This window comes from Amphiprion ocellaris, chromosome 24 (assembly GCF_022539595.1).
Source record: "Amphiprion ocellaris isolate individual 3 ecotype Okinawa chromosome 24, ASM2253959v1, whole genome shotgun sequence".
Taxonomy (NCBI): domain Eukaryota; kingdom Metazoa; phylum Chordata; class Actinopteri; family Pomacentridae; genus Amphiprion; species Amphiprion ocellaris.
Window position 1 is genome coordinate 4,858,563 of NC_072789.1, and position 20,590 is coordinate 4,879,152.

General features: G+C 37.0%; 1 protein-coding gene across 23 annotated transcripts in view; it reads left to right on the forward strand.

Annotated features, from left to right (window-relative positions):
- The window catches only part of LOC111575429 (peripheral plasma membrane protein CASK-like), a 50,650-nt gene extending 41,817 nt beyond the window's left edge, over positions 1-8,833 (forward strand). For 8 of the 23 annotated variants that reach the window (XM_055008205.1, XM_055008209.1, XM_055008203.1 and 5 more), the window contains 6 exons: positions 1,746-1,826; positions 3,056-3,136; positions 3,519-3,733; positions 4,938-5,021; positions 5,501-5,527; positions 6,923-8,833. In XM_055008205.1, the coding sequence (XP_054864180.1) occupies positions 1,746-1,826; positions 3,056-3,136; positions 3,519-3,733; positions 4,938-5,021; positions 5,501-5,527; positions 6,923-7,099 (665 nt within the window). In that variant the 3' untranslated portion in view covers positions 7,100-8,833. The remainder of the gene's footprint in view (positions 1-1,745; positions 1,827-3,055; positions 3,137-3,518; positions 3,734-4,937; positions 5,022-5,500; positions 5,528-6,922) is intronic. The other 15 variants (XM_023280547.3, XM_055008212.1, XM_055008215.1 and 12 more) reach the window with 5 other exon arrangements.
- Positions 8,834-20,590: the final 11,757 nt, after the last annotated feature.

Below are 20,590 nucleotides of genomic sequence, written 5' to 3' on the forward strand. Positions count from 1 at the left end.
AGCTTAAGACGGTCCAATGAAATATAAGAATGCAACTTTTATTTTGGAATTGAATTGAAAGAACTTTACTTTGAGACTGAAGAAATCTTGAAAATTCTGTGACAGTTGTCGGTACATTCAATGATAAAATAAACAGTTTATTTGCTGTACTTCATTGCCTAAACTGTAAACAAATTGAAATTTTATCATGGTTTCATGGCAACATCAAAAAAAAAAGTAAAAGTTTGTACATACATGCTAGTGATGACTTACTGTGACACTTTATGAAACACTGACATTTTAGTTCAAGCTTGTATTCATTAAATTAAATCGGGTAACACTATCACTCCTGTCAAGTACTGTGATAACAACCTTCACCTTTCCCCACAATTACGAGCAAAGGTCTCTTGTTTATTTCTTCTGTGTGTGCAATGCACCTCCATGGTAAAGGGCATGTGGGATAATCACATGTTGCCCCTTTTGTAGTCAGTGTAACTGATCCAGTATGCTGTTGCATGTCTGTTGTGTTTTCCCTCTGACAGACCTCTTCTACTGCTGTCTTATTTCTTTAGTGACTAACACCGTTACAATTAACAGCTTGTGTTACGGTGTTGTTGTTTTTTTTCTTCAATTTGTGTTCTTATATGGTGTCTTTTTATTAACCCTTCCGCTCCCACCCTTTGTCCATATTTCATGCTGTCTCTTACCCAATGACATGGCTGCATGTAAGTAACTCCAGAGAGCTGGCATCCAGCTTCTGTGTTTTTCTTCCTTCTCTCTGCTTTCATACCTCGTCCACTTCCTAATGTCTCCTTGACTTTTGAATGACGGCCGCATTGTTAGGGCTGTTCTGAGCTGCTCTGCTCCGGTTTATTACTCGCAATGTATTCAGGCTGAAGGTAGATGCTAGTCAGCTTGATTCTGTTTTTCTATTTGACCAAGGCTAATGCAAATAAGCAGGTTTTAATGCTTTCTCAAGGCATTTGACCTTCAGCAGGTCTACTTGGTGCTTGTTTGAACTAGTAGTTGGTGTACATTATGGCATCATTTGAATAATTCAGCTCTAAATATTAAAGCCCGTCTGACTTAAGAATCTCAGGGTTGATTTAAGCCACAGGGACAAAACATTGGAATGAATGTTAATCTCATTAGCATTGCTCATGTCCCCTCTGATTCTCTATTAGGTTTGAATTTATTTTTAGAGATATGTTTGTAGAGTATGTCCACTAAGTTGCCAGTCTCCCAGGTACACCCTGGGAGACTAAAATCATTCCAATCTGATACAGCAGCCTTGTGATTAATCTAATGTCACGAAGGCAGAAGATTTGTTGAACCTGTTTTACAGAGATTGTGTTTCTGTGAACTTATAGGTTATTTTAGAGGCTGCAGTTTGTGGTTTGTGTGGTCCATCGTATTTATATCAGTTGGTGTAAACACTTCAATGCAATACAATTCAACACAAACTACATCCTTCAAAATAACCTGAAGTTAGAAGAATCAACATCTCTGTAAACAGTAGAGCCTCCGAGAAGTCCAGCTAAGCACAGAGCTGCTTTATTAGACTGCATCATAAAGTGATTACTGTGCTTGTTTACCACTTGCTTCACAATTCACTTTTAGACATAGAATTTTATACAACTTGTAGCACTTTTAGATTGTGACTGTTGTCTTTTTAATTTCCACTTATCCTCAGAACTTAACATGATCCATCCTGTTGGCCCTTCACAGCTAATCGCGTATTAACCATTTTTCCTCTGTTGGTGCAGTGTTTGACCAACTAGATCTGGTGACGTATGAGGAAGTGGTCAAACTGCCGTCATTCAAGAGGAAAACGCTGGTTTTGCTTGGTAAGTAAGCTTGACTGTAAGAATCAGATTAAAGTTAACAGGTTTCCATTCATAAAGATGTACTTAAACATGCGGTTTAGTGCCTTTTAATGTTGGTTTTGTTCCGTGAACTTTTATTTGTGAATCCAAATGGTGTGCCTGAAAATAGCCCTTGTTGCTGTAATCTTTTACTTTTGACGTATCTGGAATTTCTGTTTTGAACATTTGTGTATTCATGTAATAGCTTGATGGTGCAAATCTGAATAAAAAAATAAACCAGCACAAGTACTGACCCAAATACCTGCAAAACTGAAATTACAAAGACAAATGTGAATAGATAATATTACAGCAACAAACCTTTATTTTCTAGCACACTTTTATCACAATTATGTGAATGCCGATAATTTTACAAATAGCGTAGAAAAATAGTCTTTACATTGATTTAGCAGATTATTTTTTAAATCCATGTTTGTAGTGCATTGCATTTCTAAAAGAAAGCAAGATTGGAGACTTAACCGAGAAAAAGGTTAAAGTGGTTATCAAAGCATCGTTAAACTTGTGAGGACAGAGAGATGATGCTACCTCATTTAATGTAATTAATGAGCTTTTCCCTTTAAACTTTTATGAGAAACAAGTATGTTGCCATGGATACAGTGAGGTGCACTGCGGACATTAAATTGCACAGACTAATAAAAATGATAAAATTTAGCCTTGAGGGTCAAATTAACAAAAAAAAAAAAAAATCATAACTAAAAAGATGGAGTTGAGCTTTAGGATTTTGCAAAGTCCTATGAACTTAGCAAAAGTTCTGACATGAACTGGAAGGTTTAGTCGGGTTGGCATGGAATGATCCAGCCTTTCCTCTTTAGTATGAAACATTAAGATAAGGACAATTAATGAAAGTCTTGTAGTATTTTTAGGTATTTTAAGTATTAAAATGTCTCTGTTGCCACGCCTTAAAGACACAGGGTGGAGAACTTGAGTGGCAAATGGTTTACACTACAATATGAAACAGCAAATGATGAAATAAACACCAAACTAGAACCAGCAACAATTGGGAAGGGGTTTAAGTCAACATCAGATGTAGAAAGATTAAAGAGACAACTCACATCCATCGCCAAAAAACTTCTTGGAACAGAGAGGACCTTCTGCCCAACGAGCTGTTACCAGGCTACAACTATTTGAATCATTTGCTTCTGTTGATTAACCAACCTGTATGATTTAATCACCTTTTCTCTCCTTTGATTCAGGTGCACATGGAGTTGGTCGGAGGCACATCAAGAACACACTCATTACCAAACATCCTGACCGCTTTGCCTACCCAATCCCTCGTAAGGACACACACACAACAGTCTAACACAACACTGTCAGGGACTGATACGTTTAATGTGGGGTGAAGGGGTTTAAATGTACAGAAAACCTAAGCAACGCGTCTGCACTGCTGACAACAACAGCATACATTTATGAAAATAATCAAGGACGGACATTTGTTCATACCAACATTTAAAGTGACAATTGTAGATGCAGCTGTTACGTCAGCGGTGTACCGGATCTGACATTGGTTTCAAGTTTAGTCTTGTGTTCAAGCCTTGGCAACACAAACAGACTCAGCATCATCGTGTTCTTTCAGTCTACCCATTATGTAGTGTTATTTCCATCCCTCTCTTATCCCTGTTGCTCATTGTTTGCCCATCCATCTGTCTCTCTGCTCAGACACAACCCGGCCTCCTAAGAAGGACGAGGAGAACGGAAAGAACTACTACTTTGTCTCTCATGACCAGATGATGCAGGACATCAGCAACAATGACTACCTGGAGTATGGCAGCCATGAAGACGCCATGTACGGGACCAGGCTGGAGACTATCAGGCAGATCCATGCCCAGGGCATGATCTCCATCCTGGATGTGGAGCCACAGGTAACGAACAAGGTGTTTGTTTTTTTTATAAATGCACTGACAGAAAATAAATGTTAGCCCAGTAATGGAAAGACTACAGCTACCTTTAGTTAATTAAATAGCATTTCTTAAGCACATGGAAATAAAATCCACTTAATAATCTTGAAATATCGTGAACTAAACATTTTAATATGTGGAGATGTCACAACCAGAACATGTCATTTTTAACTGGGGCACCACTGGTCTTTAACCCTCCTGTTGTCTTCATTTACGGGCGCCGTCTGAAAATGGTCCTTGTCTGAAAAAAATCTAAAAATTCAGCAAAAAAATTCCCCAGATTTCTGAAAATTTGCAAAACCTTCAGGAAGAAAATTCCAATAATTGCTTAAAAGTTTTATTTAAAAAAAAAAAAAAAAAAAAAATCCCTCAAATTTGACAAGAAAATTCTTGTAAATATTTTCAAAAAATGAGTAAAAATCTCCCAAAAAATCCTAAAAACACCTAAAGTGATTACCTATATATCAGTAAAACTTCTATTTTCTTTAAGAACATTCACACAAAAAAACAACCAAAATCCAGCGAAATTTGCTGGATTTTGGCTGTTTTTTTGTGAATGTTCTCAAGAGACATTTTTTTTTACATTTCTTTTTTTTCCATCAAAAAATGTTCAAAGATTTCCCAAAAATGTTGAAAATGTGGACATCAGCAGTTTCACTCTGAAAATATATATTTTTTCCACATTTTCAAAATTCAGAATGGGTCAATTTGACCCGCAGGACGACATGAGGGTTAATAAAGCTGTAAACAGCCATTAACTGTAAAATAAGTTGTAAAATTCATCACTAATGCCTTCCATTATATCATTTCTGCTCATCTTGCTGTTGTCTAGCAGTGCTGTCCCCACAATGGAGCTTTTTCACTGCCTCTCACATACGAGATGACAAACCACGTGAAGGATCAGGGACACTGAATAGTTAGATTGTGTCTCAGTTACGCAATTACAGAACAGTTCAGGGTTTCTTTTTGTCCATGTCTTGCTATTTATGTAATGATTCATAGGTGGACTTTAAGTACAGTTAATCTAATGTTGGAAATTGTTCATGCTGACTCGTGTTGACATTTTACATTTTGTGGGAACGGTGGAACATTTTGAACTAGCAGCTGATTAGCTGGCAGTTTGTTTTGAATAACATAGCTACAGAATTAAAGTGAAAATGTCTTTTTTTTTCCCTACCAGGCACTCAAGATCCTCAGGACTGCCGAGTTCGCTCCCTATGTTGTTTTCATTGCAGCTCCCACCATCACCCCTGGCATGACTGAGGTACGCTCACATGTACTCTGCTTTCTCTTCCACTTGTTCATGTTTACTTAATTTTTTTGTAACATACTAACTCTGATTAAGTCACCACTTACACTGCTTTTCCGCTGGCTTTCTTGTCTGAATTCGGAGGCATTTCACGCAATACTGATCATAAAAGTGCTCCTCAGACTTAAACTGTGTTGTGCTGCAGCAATTTATGAATAGACAATGAATTTCAAGCCCAATTTGATACGCAAAGGGAAGACTGTGCTTTCTATGTTCTGACAGACATCAGAAAGGCACTAACTTTGTGTAACAGTCTGAAAGCAGACCAGCAGAACTGATGAGGCTACTGTATTCAAACAAGCAAACCCAGTATGAAAACAGCATTAATTTCTGTTTCTGTCGTCCTCATTAGTGTTTCTCTCACTGCACATGCCCTGTTTACTTTAAGCATGTTTGTATTTTCTTTGGCATGCCTATTTTCATTTGCACTCAAGGTCCCAAAGTGGTGCAGGAAACTGCCTGTAAGTACTGATTAAATGGTGTGAGTTCAGCTCCCGTTTGGAGATTGTAGAAAAGCCCATCTGGCCTCAGCGTTTGTGTAACTAGCAGCTGTCTAGCTTTGTTCACTCCTATTCCTTTTGATTTCCTCTAATTCCTCTAATCCCCCCCCCAATAATCCCCTGATTTGGGCGCTTTCTCTGTGGTGTTTCTTCATTTACAATGCAACTTAATGCATTGTTGTCTCTTCCTACCGCTTTCATTTTTCCTTTCTGTCCTGTTTTTCCACACGGTTTGGAGCAAATATGCAGTGTATTGTACAAATATAGCATAGTACAGGGGTATTGTACATATATATTATGGTACAGGGGTATTTTACATATATAGTATAGTACAGGGGTATTCAACTAACACTTAAAGCCATGGGAACCCCACATGTATTTAGTTGGTGATGCAGAAATCTCATAAATATGTCTTTATATTTGGTCCGCTTAAACTCCTGCTACAGCAGCTGATAGAACACAAATAAGAAAACTGATTTATTAATATTTATTACAGAGAATATCCATTCAGTAACTTAAGTTTCACTTTGATTTGGCCACAAATTAAAGTGATTTCCTTCATTATGAGACAGTGTCAGACCTGCAGGCACTTCAATACAATATCATGTTTGAATCTATGAAGTTTGATAGTTTTATTGTTCAGCTGTCTGTTAGAAATAATCAGCTGTATTGATCAATAAAAATAAATACATTAACGCATGTTTAACAGTTTTCTACCAGCATTCCTGTCTTACATAATTTCCAGTCGCAGCTTTTTACCATCATAGATTGTTATATTCCTCATTGTTCTCCATTAAAACAACCTGTTTGTGATTGTTTCATTTTGTGGAAAATGAGTTAAATGATCTTTAAACGCTCCTGTTTGTTTGGACGAGTTTGAAGCAGAAAGTCTGAGTTAACAAAGAAAGTTGAAAACCACCTTCATACCTGTTAACTCTGACTGAGGTTTTAGTTTTTGTCGAGCCGACTCACACAAAGAAAGCAGTTCAGTCTCTGATCAGCTAAACCAACGCTGTAAACACCAGAAAAGCTGCACCGGTGAAAACAGAAGCGTCCCGTCCAATTTAAAATCGGATGAAGTCTGGGTCCAGACTCGGACCGCGGACCACCAGTGAGTGACGTGGGGTCTAGTGTGTAGTGGATTAAATGAAGTCTCGATTCAGAGAATTTTGCCTCGAGGAATTTTGGTTATCAAACTAATTATTTATCTAAAACAGCTCTTAGCCGCTAATTCTGTATCAACACACCACAAATGGAGTCTTTCGACGCCTCAAACAGAACAAATACACAACAAAGTTTGAACTCCAGTTAAAGCAAAGCGTTGACTTGTTCTTGTTTTCTCCGTTCCGCCCCCAGGATGACTCTCTTCAGCGACTCCAGAAAGAATCAGAGATGCTTCAGCGGACCTACGCTCACTACTTTGACCAGACCATCATCAACAACGAGATTGATGACACCATCCGCCTGCTGGAGGAGGCTGTAGACCTGGTGTCCACCACTCCTCAGTGGGTCCCCGTCTCCTGGGTCTACTGACACACAATCAACGGCAATTAGCTCGTCACTCTGAACGATCCATCTCCAGTTCATCACAGAATCTAAACTTTGTCGAACCACCTCGAGTCACGTCTCTCATCAGAATCACATTTCTGTAGATAAACTGTTGTTGAAAAAGAGGGAAATGAAGAAACTTAATGACTGACGCCTCATCACAGAGACTTCATCTTTCCCCCCGACCCCCTTTTTTTCAACAGCCTCAAAGGCATATTGTTGTGTACATATATACATATATATATAAAAATGATAAAAAACTAAGTGAATATGGTTCTGTCCTCATATAGTTGAAGGGTGGGGAGTGGTGGGGCAGTGTAGTAGAAATTTTGTACTTTTCTTTTGTAATTGATGGATGGATGGTAATATTGGAAAGGCAATAGCGAGCATGACCATAAAGCAGTCTTATGGGGGTGCCTGTGTGTGTGTTGACCTTTGAGGCACTTCTCGTGGTACTCTGTGTCCTCCTCTCCCACCTCCCCTACTCTCCTCGGCCCCTGTGTCCAACAGGCCGAACCTTGAAGCACATTAGAAGCTGCTACAGTGGCGACAAGTAACTCCCTCAGCTCCAAATGCAAGTTTGAGTGAAGCAAAAAGCACAGGAAACTTGGCAGTTTCTTTCTCCCTCGTCCACCCTCGGCCCTTTTATTTATTTCACCGGCCCTCTGTGGCTTTCAGTTTGTTGAAGGAGCACACTGCATCCCTCTTCGTCTTCTCTCCCCTTTGTTGCTATAGCCTGCTGTTCTATGCTTCCCTCCCCAACCTTCGGTGGTCTTTGTTTACATCTCAGTTTGCACAAAATGGACAATGAAGAAAACATGTACTGCATTTTGTCAGCTCAGTTTTCATTATGTCTTGCCTACTCTCTCTGGCTGTCTTTACCCCTCTCCCTTGTACACAAATTGCTAATCAGTGGTCAAAAAACCTGGAACGTTGTTTCTGGGACACTTATCAAGCTATGAAAAAGCACTGACATCCACCACTAAACATGGCTCCTGAACTGGAAGACAAGGAAAAAAAAGAATAGAAAATATAAATGGAAAGGAGAAAAACTGCCTTATCAGAGCCTCGGGGGAAGAAGTCGGTAACACCTATGCACACCCCTGGTTCCTGCCAGGCAGACCGCCACGACAACAATTTTCTTCTTTCCTAACACTCCGATAGTGAGCCATGCTTGTTGAAAATGAAGTGTTCATAGGAATGTTTGTGTGGATGGGTAGGGCCTCATGTAGGTGGGATAAATCCAATCCTAGAGCCACCATTTTGGAACTGTTAACTGTTGTCTTTAAAAATATATGGAGTATTCTTGTTTTGGGGGAAAGAAAAATAACAAAATTTTGTGTGTAAATGTTTCAATGGTGCGTACGTCATATGAGTGAATTACCAAGAGCCAGTGTATATTAACCCTAAAAAGAAGCTCAGTATGTGACATAACCTCTTCATGCTTTACCAAAAGTGGCACAACGCTCTCCCACCTACAGCAACTCAGTACGTACGGCGCATCAGTCTGAAGGCTTGAGAAAATAAAATCAAAAAAGTAAATATTTTAAACTGTGGTGCGGTTGCCGTTTTTCCACTTTGAGTAAAGCATTTTCATTTCAAGTCCTGTGTAAATTACCTCTGCAAATGACAAAAGCAGCTCTTCTGTATGAAATGTTGTTCTTTTTTGTTATTTCATTTTTAAAAAGAATATATTTCCTTTTACGTGTTTAAAGTAAACCGACTCGTCTTAATTCTCCTTTGAAGTGTGGGTGCAAGTGAGGTAATGCGCTGGTGTAATTTTGTTTTTTAGACACATAGAAAATTGAATATATATCCATATTTTAAAGCCGCTCTAGGTGACTTTCTCTGTACACAAGACCCAACAAAAAGCAATCCAGCCACAACTGTTATCCCTCGTTAGCTGTAAAGTACAGTACAGTAAAGAAAGTTGTTTTGGTGGGTGTATGAGAATGGGAGTGAGTGAAGGGCTTTATTAACTCATCTTAGTTTCCATAAAACTAATATATTTGTTGACTTTGGATATTTTTTAAAATTACATTCATGAACTGTGTTGCTGTACAGAATAGAACTTCCTCTTCCATCCAGCAGGTGGGGGTAAGGCTCCCTGAGACACTCTAGACTGCGCATGCGCAACATCGCATCCCAGTTCTGCCGGTGACGCTTCGAGAGCGTTTTGGAAAAGTTGCTGTACTTCGTATTTTGGAGTTATACACGGTAAGTACATCAATACTATTTTTTTAACTAGTGGCGTTGTTTTGTTGTGCGTTAGGTTAGCGATACGTGACATGTTGTGTTTTGTCGTGTTTGAGTACTTTAGGAGAGGAGTAGGTTCGGACGCGGTTGCGAGCTAAGCGGCTAACTTAGCCTGCTAGCTAATTGACACAGGTGCCAGTTAGCCAGCGCCTTAATTAACGAACACCTGCGTTAATTAGTGCCGCAGCTGTTCGTGTTTATTATACGTGAGCGGCTCAACATGCATCTCTCCGTTGTATGGCTGTCGCTTTGCTTCCGTGTTCCTGTTTGTTCTTTAAAAACGTTGTTTTACTTTATGGTTAACTGAAATCTATTCAGATGCATTGGCGTTCAATAGGCGTCCATAGGTTTGAATTAAACCGCGGTTAACGTTGTGTAATATTACAGTTGTAGTAGATTAAAAACATTATGCAAATTAAAATAAATTCCCTCTATTAATTTCCATAATTTGATCACACCCCTCCTTTCCAACTGCTCAACTTTAATACAGTATATGAAGTCACATAAACAGTAAATAAACTAACAGCCATTACTGTGTGTATTTACGGTACAACATAAGATAGCAACCATGGAATGTCATGAAACTGCACAAACCATAAAATCAGAAAAAAGAGCCTATAGTAAATCAGTTCAACTAAAGAAACAGTATTTTTAACTGTCCAGATTGACATTTTAGTATTAAAAATGAGATAAAACAGCTTTTAACTCATCAAAAGTATGTCATTTTACAGGGTTTCTGCAGGGCATTAACAAGCGTTAATAGTCATTAAATTGATTTGGTGAAAATTAAGACCTTACATGGCATTAAAAATCATTACATATGATTCTCAGTGGCATTAAAAATTCTTCCTGCAGTTTTCAAGAAAAATATTTGATAATAATATGTAATATAGACTGCAGTTTGTCAGATATGTGCATCTGTGTAAACATGCCGAAGCATTGCGATAATTGTTCTGGCTGGTCGGGTACAGTTGCCAAAAACTGCATGTTTGGAAAGTGGCCGGCAGGCTGGACCAGGTGGAGGAGAACTGGGAAATGTAGAAACGCAAATTCCAGCAAAAATGGCTAGAAAATGTGGATTTCAGAGAATGACTGCAGCCTGTGGGTGGTCCCGGGTGGTTTCCGGATCCAGAAACCGTGAAATGTAGGGACAGTTTTCATATAAAAAAAATCATCTTTTACAAAAAACAAACTTGTGTAATTTGTTGAGTTCACGGTCATGGCATAAAATTTTTACAGTATAACATTAAAATGGCATTAAAAATCTTTAAAGTTGAATGGCTGACTTGTGCAGAAACCCTGTTTTAACTCATCCTGCTTTTTTGTGTACATTGCAGTTATGTTGATCCTAACATTTTTGGGTTTATTATCCAACTCAGATCTCTATTTACATATTATTTTATTATTTTAATTATTATTTTGTAATGTTCTTGATCAGTTACAGCTGTTTTATCTGATTATACATTTAAGAATTTGTGTCTGGACAGTTCCGTTTATATTTTCTCATCATAAATGTATTGTTTTAACATTCCTTTAGTTTGAGCTGATGTGTTACAGGCTCTTTCTTAGATTTGATGACTTGTGCAGTTATAGATTCACAACTAGGATGTTTGCTGTTTTACATTGTACATAAGAAAACTGTGTAAGTAATAGTTTTATTTAATTCAACCTTTCATATGTTTTCATTTTAGTTAAGTCCAAAGTAAAGCTATATATTAGGGTCCTGCATTTTCAGCATGTTATTTGTAAAGAATTATAAAGTTTTCTTTTTATAAAATGAAGCTTGTACATTTGATTTTTTGCAGTACACATTTTTGATGTTTTTTAGATGCAAATGAGGTATTATCTGTTTTAAATCTCCTCCTTTGCATTTATTTTCAGAGTAGAAATCTGAACATTTGGTGTGACAAATTTGAGAGAGGTTTCTCGAGGGGATGTCTCTTTTTCTTTTTCTCACTTTATGAATCAAAATCAATTCTCAGTATGTTGTTAGGGATAAAATGTTGCATAAATCAGTGTATAAAAGATATCTGCAGAAATATCTCTGTGAAATCCTTCAGGATCTAGATAGGAATAAAACTGGAAACTCTGGTGTATGTAAGCACTACTGAACAGGAGCTTTCTGAAGTTTCCTGGGCAAATATGCAAATTAGGTATTTTTCATTTGCATAAACCTTACAATAGACAAAATGTATTAACACACACACACACACACACACACACACACACACAAAAACACCTACATGTTTATTCTGGATGCTTCATTTCCACTAGTCTGACAGAAGGGAAGCAGAATAGCCCAAAATCTCCAATTTGTCGAGACAGACATTTTTGTTTGTAGTGTCTCACCTTAAATAAAATCTTTAAGTTTTTTTTTTTAAATTTACAGTTGTAGCTCTGAAGGAAGATCAAAGGTAAATCATGCTTTTCACATCTTGAGTGCAGCACTAATTAGTCTTAACACCTTTGAGAGGATTAATTACTGTTTGGATTAACAGTAGTGTGTTTTTATTTTTTTTAATAACTATATTTATTTAGTCATCCAGTTGTTACGATTTGAAGTCCTGATGGTGTATTCCCTGCATTCACAGGATCTAAGATCTACTGCAACCTAATGAGAGTGAAGTTGGTGCAGCATCTGCCTGGACAATGATGAGCTGCTGTTTTGGTGGCCGGGAGTGTTCTCTGCAGCAGAGGTCATTATGAACTGCTCCTTGAAGTGGCTACAAACAATAATCAAAGGACATTGTGAAAGGTGTTTTTGGCTTTATGGATCTTTGTACCATCCTGCCCAAAACATTACTACTTTGGTTCACTGTTGCAAGATTGGTTGTGGCAGCAGGCAACTGTTTTCAAAGAACAGAGATTAGCAAACATTTATCACCACTTCAAATGAATAATAACAATAATAATGTTGCTACAAAAGTGATGAATGTGTAAAATCAGACAGTTTTTGCTAAATACTTGTTATGCCCAGTCTAGGGGTTACTGAGTGCCATCCTGCCAGAGTCTCAAGCAGCACACACCACAACGTTTCCCAAAGAAATTAACAATTTATTTTCAATAACGAAAATTAATAGGCTAAACAAAGGCTGTGTTAAACAAAACTAAAATTATGGATGAACTCTGGTGCTACACAATAAACAAAACCACAGTAAGCTTTCATAGAACAGGGGGAAACGAATGAAACAAAAGGTAGTAGCTCAATCCCTTCTATTACTACTGAACTTAGTTTAATAAACAATCGAAGAATGAATGAACTCGTGCTGCTATGTGCCGGTTGGGATGCTGCGAAGGATGGCCCGCCCTTCTGGTCCTCTCTCTCTGACCCCTGGAAGTAACGTTGTCTTTCCGCTTTTACATCCGGCTTCTTGTTAGACCTAACCAATCCGGCGCCGACCTGTCCTTGTGGTGTCCAGTCCGATCGGTGGTGTGGCGCAGCCCTAGTTACATATTTGATTGGCAAATAAAAAGGACACACAGAGCACAGAAAAAAACACATACGGCCGCTGTCGTAACACTTGGCTGTATCTATCTCAGTGTTGCACAGTTTGCTTATGGCGTTTTAAAGTTATTAAAAGTTAAAATACTTAACTTACTTATAGAATCCCAGTAGCGTATGGGTTTGTTTTAGCTGTTTTGTGTAATACAGCAAAGAGTTTAGATTTAAATCGACTGGAAGAACTATCTTGTTTTTGCCAAATTATTTTCCAACAATTCTTTTCGAGCAATACAGATTTTCCTCAAAGGGAATATGTTTTATCTGCAAACGCATAAGCTGTATGTGACTTATATTACTGATATAAATAGGTTTTTATGTCTGGTTTGTTTACACTGCTGGTACTGCATCAGATAGAATACAGATTAGGAAATTGATTATTCGACTGATATTTATGACAACAAATAATCAATTACATTAATTTCACTTTGGCCAAAAATTGAAGTGATATCCTCCATTATGGGACAGTTTCAGTACACTTCACTTGAGAACAGTATCATGTTTAAATATATGAAGTTTACAGCTTTAATGTGCAGCTGTTAGTTAGAAATAAGCGGCTGTATTAATCGGTAAAATAAATACATTAACATTTCTACCTGCATTCCAGTCTTGCATCATTTGGAGTAGCAGCACTTTTTATGTTCTTCATTGTTCCCCAATAACACAACCTGAAGCAGCTGCACATGATCGTTTCATTTTGTGCGGAAGAAGAGTCACATGAAGTAAAACGTCTGAGTCGACAAAGACTTAGACTTCGAATGACATTATGAGGTGTTAGATAGGGCTGTAAGGTTGAATGTTTGAGATGATGCCAATGTGCTTTGTTGGTGTTCATTATGTTTTCAGGTGGAAGCTGAATTTGTGAGCATTACTCCTGCTCCCATCATCTCAAAGGTCCTTGCCCGTTGTCCCAGTTCAACAAGAGGAATCTGCACAAAGGAAAATCAGCATCACACATGTATGCCTTGCCAATTATAGGAAATGGAAATATCAGGTTATTAGAAATAGCTGTTGACTGGTCTGTGGGAAGAGCCATAGTTGCTAGGTGACGTGTCAGAAACCCATTAAATCTGTGACTGTACCCATTCTTTCCCTTAATATTGTGGACATTATAATTGATGGTAAAGGTGACTGATAGTATAATCAATGACAACACCTGCACTCGACCTCTACTTTGAGAATACCATTCATGTTTATGTTAGATCCAAAGCGCTACAGCCAGAGTACTGACGGGAATAAGCAAGAGAGATCATATTTCGCCTGTACTGACTTCTCTTCATTGGCTTCCCGTGGAATCAAAAAACGTCATAGTATAGCATGTCGCCCAAAAAACGACTTTGGTCAAAAAAAAAAAGTAATAGTACAGCATGTCGCTCAAAAAACGTAATAGTATAGCAGGTTGCTGAAAAAATGTCATAGAATAGCATGTCTCCCAAAAAACGGTATAGAATAGTATGTCTCCCAAAAAACACTATAGAATAGTATGTCGCCCAAAAAATGTTATAGAATAGTATGTCACCCAAAAAAACGTTGTAGTATAGCATGTTGCCCAAAAAACATCATTGTATAGCATGTAGTGCCTCCAAACTAAACGTGAAGTCACTGAGAGACTAAGTAAGGGAGCATTGCATTGCTGACTCGCTGGACAAACAATGTGGCCATTTCCATGTTTCCGATTATCGTATTTATTTTCAAACGCCGAAGAAACCAGCAAACAAGGCAAGGCAGGACAAGATGTTCAAACGCTCGATCTGTAGTTAAGTTCAGCGGTCAACAAAAAAATACGACTCACCCCCTATCCATGCAGTCGCCGCGGCGAACAGGTGAATGTAATGCCATTCATTCAGCCAAATCACTGCACCTTGAGCACGCCCCCCGTGATGTGAGTGAAAGGTGTCAAACAGTTGATGCTAATACAAACATAAACACAACATCTATGCATATTGTACCTACATAGCATGTCGCCTAAAAAAACGTCATGGTATAGTCTTTGTTCCCAAAAAACATCATAGTATAGCATGTCGCCCAAAAATAGTCATAGTATAGTATGTTGTCCAAAAAACGTCATAGTATAGTATTTCTCCCAAAAAGCGTCATAGTGCAGCCCTTGGTCCAAAAAAATGTCATAGTATAGCATGTCGCCCAAAAACAGTCATAGTATAGCCTTTAGTCCAAAAAACATCATAGTTTAGCATGTCATTCAAAAAAAACGTTATAGTATGTCACTCAAAAAAACGTCAGCTTAGTATGTCACTCAAAAAATGTCATAGTATACTATGTTGCTTAAAAAACGTCATAGTTTAGTACAGGGGTGTCAAACATGCGGCCCATGGGCCAAAAGTGGCCCCCCAGAGGGTCCAATCCGGCCCTCAAAGTGTAAAAATTACAGCGAAGACATGAACTGCAAATTGTAAATTTGTAAAACTGTAAATTTCAAATAATTTCTAGACTGTGACCAAGTTGTTTTGATCATAAAGTAAAATACTAGATTGTTCATTGTTCTTTTGTGCCTCATTTTTGTAATATTTTGTCTCGTTTTTGTTGTTTTTTGTTGGACTTTTGTCATTGGTCTCATGTTTTTGTTGGTTCATGTTTCTTTTTTGTCTTGTTCTTGGTATTTTATGTTTCTCTGTTTTTTTCTCGTTTTTGTCATTTGTCCATTTTTTGTTGCTTTGTGTCTCATTTTTGTCATATTTTGTCTTTTTTGTTGTTTTGTCTTTCTTTTTGTCGTTTTGATCATAAAGTAAATTAGTTCCAGATACCTGAGACTGAATGTTTTGTGCTTTTGTCATCTGTAAGTTGTAATGTGTAAATAATAAATTGAGGTATGATGTTTTTGAAATTGAGCTTGTTTTTCTTAAGAAATTTCAGGTTCACGATTTTTTGAAAAACATAATTTCTTAAATGGAAGCAATTTCCGAATTAACTTTTTTGCACTAAAAAAAGGAAAAATTTGGGGTTGTTGTTGTTATTTATAGGTTATTATGCTGTGATTTTACTGGCGCGGCCCACCTGAGATCAAATTGGGCCAAATGTGGCCCCTGAAAAAAGATGAGTTTGACACCCCTGGTTTATTATGTCATCAAAAATGTCAAAAAAAAAGGTCATAGTTTAGTATGTTGTCAAACATGTCAAAAAAAAGGTCATAGTTTAGTATGTCGTCCAAAATTTGACAAAAACGTCATAGTTTAGTATGTCATCAAAAATGTCAAAAAAAGGTCATAGTATGTCGTTCAAAATTTGACAAAAACGTCATAGTTTAGTATGGTGTCAAAAATGTCACAAAATCATCATAGTTTAGTGTCGTGAAAAATGTCACAAAAATTTCATAGTTTAGTATATCGTCCAAAATGTGACAAAAATGTCATACTTTAGTATGTCGTCAAAAATGTGACAAAAATGTCATAGTTTAGTATGACGTCCAAAATGTTACAAAAACGTTATAGTTTAGTATGACATCCAAAATGTGACAAAAATGTCACAGTTTATTATGTTGTCAAACATCACAAAATGTCATACTTTATGTCGTCCAAAATGTCACAAAAATGTCATATGATTTTAAGGATGCATTCAAAGTACTGGCCTTGGATTTAGCCAGTAAATGATGAAAACTTTCCAATGAGGCTGTGCAATCCACTTTTACTGACCAAACACTTTCCTTGAAAACTGTGCTTTAAATCAATACAGACACAGAAAGAATGTTGTTCATTACACATTTCTCTATATTTAACCAGAGCCTGGCAGCTGTTTGAACTAAGCTTTGTTTTTTTTTGCTTTAAGATATCAATAAGTTTAAAAGAATGGTGCTGGTGTAGAATTTGGAGTTGTAACCACAGTAAACAGAGCAGCACTAGATTATTTATAAGAAGCCTGTGATTTTATTTGGACCTTGTCTGTGCTTTGCTTGAGGGCAGGACATTGAATACAAAGTAGATTTACATAGTCAAGGCTGTGGGAGCATCTCTTAAGCTGATTAAGTAAAAAATTAGTCTGTACTGGCCTTATGTGTGTTGGTGTCACTGAGTGTAACTGTACCATATGAACAGAGTTTTAGTAGAAAGAATTCTAAGTTATCGTAATTGAATAAAGAACTTAGAACTGCCTAAACCTTGTAATTTCAGAGATGATGACTTACAGGAACCCAGTTTCATGAACCCAAAATGTCAGACATGAGATCATGATTGATCTTTCAGCTCAAGTCAGACTGAAACTCCTCAAACACAGTCTGACGATAATGATGAGTAACTTACTTCACAGGGTCACACGAATGTGGCAGAACTTCCTTCCTTTGGTTTTACCTCTCAACCAAATGTAGGAACAGATGCAGTGACAGTGACTCATTTCTACAGCAGTTCTATGACTCAGACCTGTGACCTTTGGTAACATGGCAATAGTTACTCCTACTGCCAAAAATGTAAACATAAGCATGCGTGTATTTATAAATCTATACCTGGATCTGACACTCAACAGAAAGATGGAAACAGCTTGAACACTCAGTGGTATGAGGCAAGTGTTCCCATGTTTGTTCTGAATTAAAACATATTTCGCATTAGCATGGGTCTATTCTGTCCTCTAAACCTCCTCTTCAGGCCTTTGCTTTGCATAAACAAACAGGACTTAGCATGTTTCCTATCTGATTGCATGCCTCACTCCGGTTTGAAACACCTCAAATTAAACCTAGGAGACTGAGCAGAGGAGATTTAAACCCCTGAATGTACAATGAGCTGTACTGTGTGTTGACTGTGAAAACTGATCATTCGGGCAAAGGAAACCCAAATCAAGTCCTGTTCAGAGCTCCTCAGTGTCTTGGGGTCACCTGATTTGACTCGTAAACCCATTTAAATCTTCCATCAAGCCAATGTCATAGTATAGCCTTTGGTTCAAAAAAGGTCTTAGTACTATAGTACGTCTCTCAAAAAATGTCACAGTGTAATGGTGTGAGGGATATTTTCTTGGCACATTTTGGGCCACTTGGTACCAACTGAGCATTGTTTAAACTCCACAGCCTACCTGAGTATTGCTGCTGACCATGTCCATCCTTTTATGACCACAATGTACCCATCTTCTGATAACGGCTTTCAGCAGGATAATGCGCCACTTTCCCTGAAAATTTCCCTGAACTTTTCCCTTAGTGTTCCCCTTAAAATTTCCCTGAACTTTACCTGAAATTTTCCTGTTAGGTTTTCCCTTTAGTTTTCTCTGAGAAATGTTTTCATCACCTTGATGAAAGTATGCCACAAAGAATTAAGGCAGTTCCAAAGGCAAAAGGGGGTCCAACTTTTTACGAGCAAGGTGTACCTAATAAAGTGGCCAATGAGTGTAGTCTTCATAATATAGCATATCGTTCAAAAATTGCCGTAGTGTAGTATGTCAATAAAAGAAAACATCATTGTATAGGATGTGGTGAAAAAAACAAAAAAACAAAAACACCATAGTTTAGTTTGTAAAAATTGTCTCTTTATTATTAAATGTCCTGCAATGAAAAAGACATAAATCTGAATGTAAAAAGTAACTGTAGCATGTTTTGCAGGTAAATCCAGAGGACTGATGGTGGTGAAAAAAGCACCACCATGAGAATGCTGAGACTGACTGCAAACTGGAGTTGGAGGTAGGAAAACATTCTTTTACAAGTCAGGTTTGTGAATACATTCATCACCTTTCACTAGTTCTAGACTTTAGAAAGTAATGAAGACTTTAAGTGCTGCTCATGTCAAACTCCAGCTACTGCGACCAGCCACAAAAGATCCAAAGGCTGTCCATTTAAAAACTGTAAACTCCAAATAGTGACGGACTAGAATTTTACAAAAACGCTTCGTCACTTAGTATAGTAAGCAAACATTCAGACACCAGCACCTACTGCTGGAGGAATAGCTCAGACAGATGGAGGGACAGTTGGCAACCCAAAGTCTGCAGGTTTGGCATGACTGCCACAGTTCAACTTCATGTACTATGTATTCAAAGAAAAGTACTTACATATTTTTAATACACTTTAAAGTACTTATATATATTTTAAACTAGTTAAGTATTTTAAACACTTAAATATTTAAACTAGTAAAATACTTTAAACACTTATATATATTTTAAACTTAAGTATTTTAAACACTTCCAAAATATACTTTCAACACTTATTAAAAACACATTAAAAACACTTTAAATACTTATATTTATTAAAAATAAAATACTTTAAACACTTAGAAAAAATAAAACACTTTAAACACTTAATGAAAACACATATTTATTAAAAACACTTATTAAAAATAAAATACTTTAAACATATAAAATACTTTAAACACTTATAAAATAAAATGCTTTAAACACTTAAATAAAATAAAATACTTTAAACACATCTAAAATAAAATACGTTAAACACATATAAAATACTTTAAACCCCTATTTATTAAAATGAAAATGTGGAGAAAAAAAATATTTTTACAGTGAAACTTCTGATGTCCACATTTTCAACATTTTTGGGAAATTTTTGAACATTTTTTGGTGGAAAAAACGAAATGTTAAAAATGTTTCTTAAGAACATTCACAAAATAATTAACCAAAATCCAGCGAATTTCACTGGATTTTGGTTGATTATTTTGGTGCATGTTCTGAAGAAAATATTAGATGTTTTACTGATATATGTAATCACTTTAGATATTTTTTAGGATTTTTTTGGAAGATTTTTACTCATTTTTTTGAAAATATATAAAGGCCCTATAGGTCCTATAAAACAACATTTTTTGGTGCCCATAAATGAGGGGAACAGGAGGGTTAAATGATTGTTCTTTCTCACTGTGACGGTGTGGCAGCAGCTAAACTGGTCATTCCAGATGCTCTTCTCCTCAGCAGTGTTTTCTAGTTCTTCCTGGGGGATCCCAAGGCATTCCCAGGCCAGATGAGATACATAGTCCCTTCAGAGAGTTCTCCTCTCAGAAAACCTCTGAAGGAAGTCGCCCAGGAGGATTCTAATTAGATGTTGAACCACTTCTGCTGACTCCTTTTAACATAACATGACCATTTTGAAACAACTCACACTGAACCTCAGGAACTGATGCTTTTTTAAAGTGTAGCAATGAATGAACTTAACCCTCCTGTTGTCCTCATTGACAGGCACCAAAAAATATTGTTTCCTTGTCTGAAAAAAAAATCCAAAAATTCAGCTAAAAATTTAGTATGTCGTCCAAAATGTCACAAAAACATCATAGTTTAGTATGTTGTCCAAAAATGTCACAAAAACGTCATAGTTTAGTATGTCATCCAAAATGTCACAAAAACGTCATACTTTAGTATCAATCAATCATACCTTTATTAGTCATTGCACACTTTCATATACAATGAAATTTCATTTGAGCTGCCCTGCCAATGACAGCTCCGGCTGCTGCGCAGTGCTGCGCGCACCTTTCTTGAGGAAAAAAGAAAAAGACATGTTTGGATCTGGGTAGGGATAGCAGAGGGTAAATGAAAAAAAAAGGCTTGTTGTACCAAATGAAACCTCCAATGTTGGGAAATTCAATTTGAGAAGAAACCTAAAAAAAAATAAATAATAATAACGTTGTGAAAAATGTCACAAAAATGTCATAGTTTAGTATGTCGTCAAAAATGTGACAAAAACGTCATAGTTTAGTATGTCATAAAAAAATGTCACTTTTTGGATGACATACTAAACTATGATATTTTTGTCACATTGTGGACGACATACTAAACTATGACGTTTTGATCATATTTTGGAC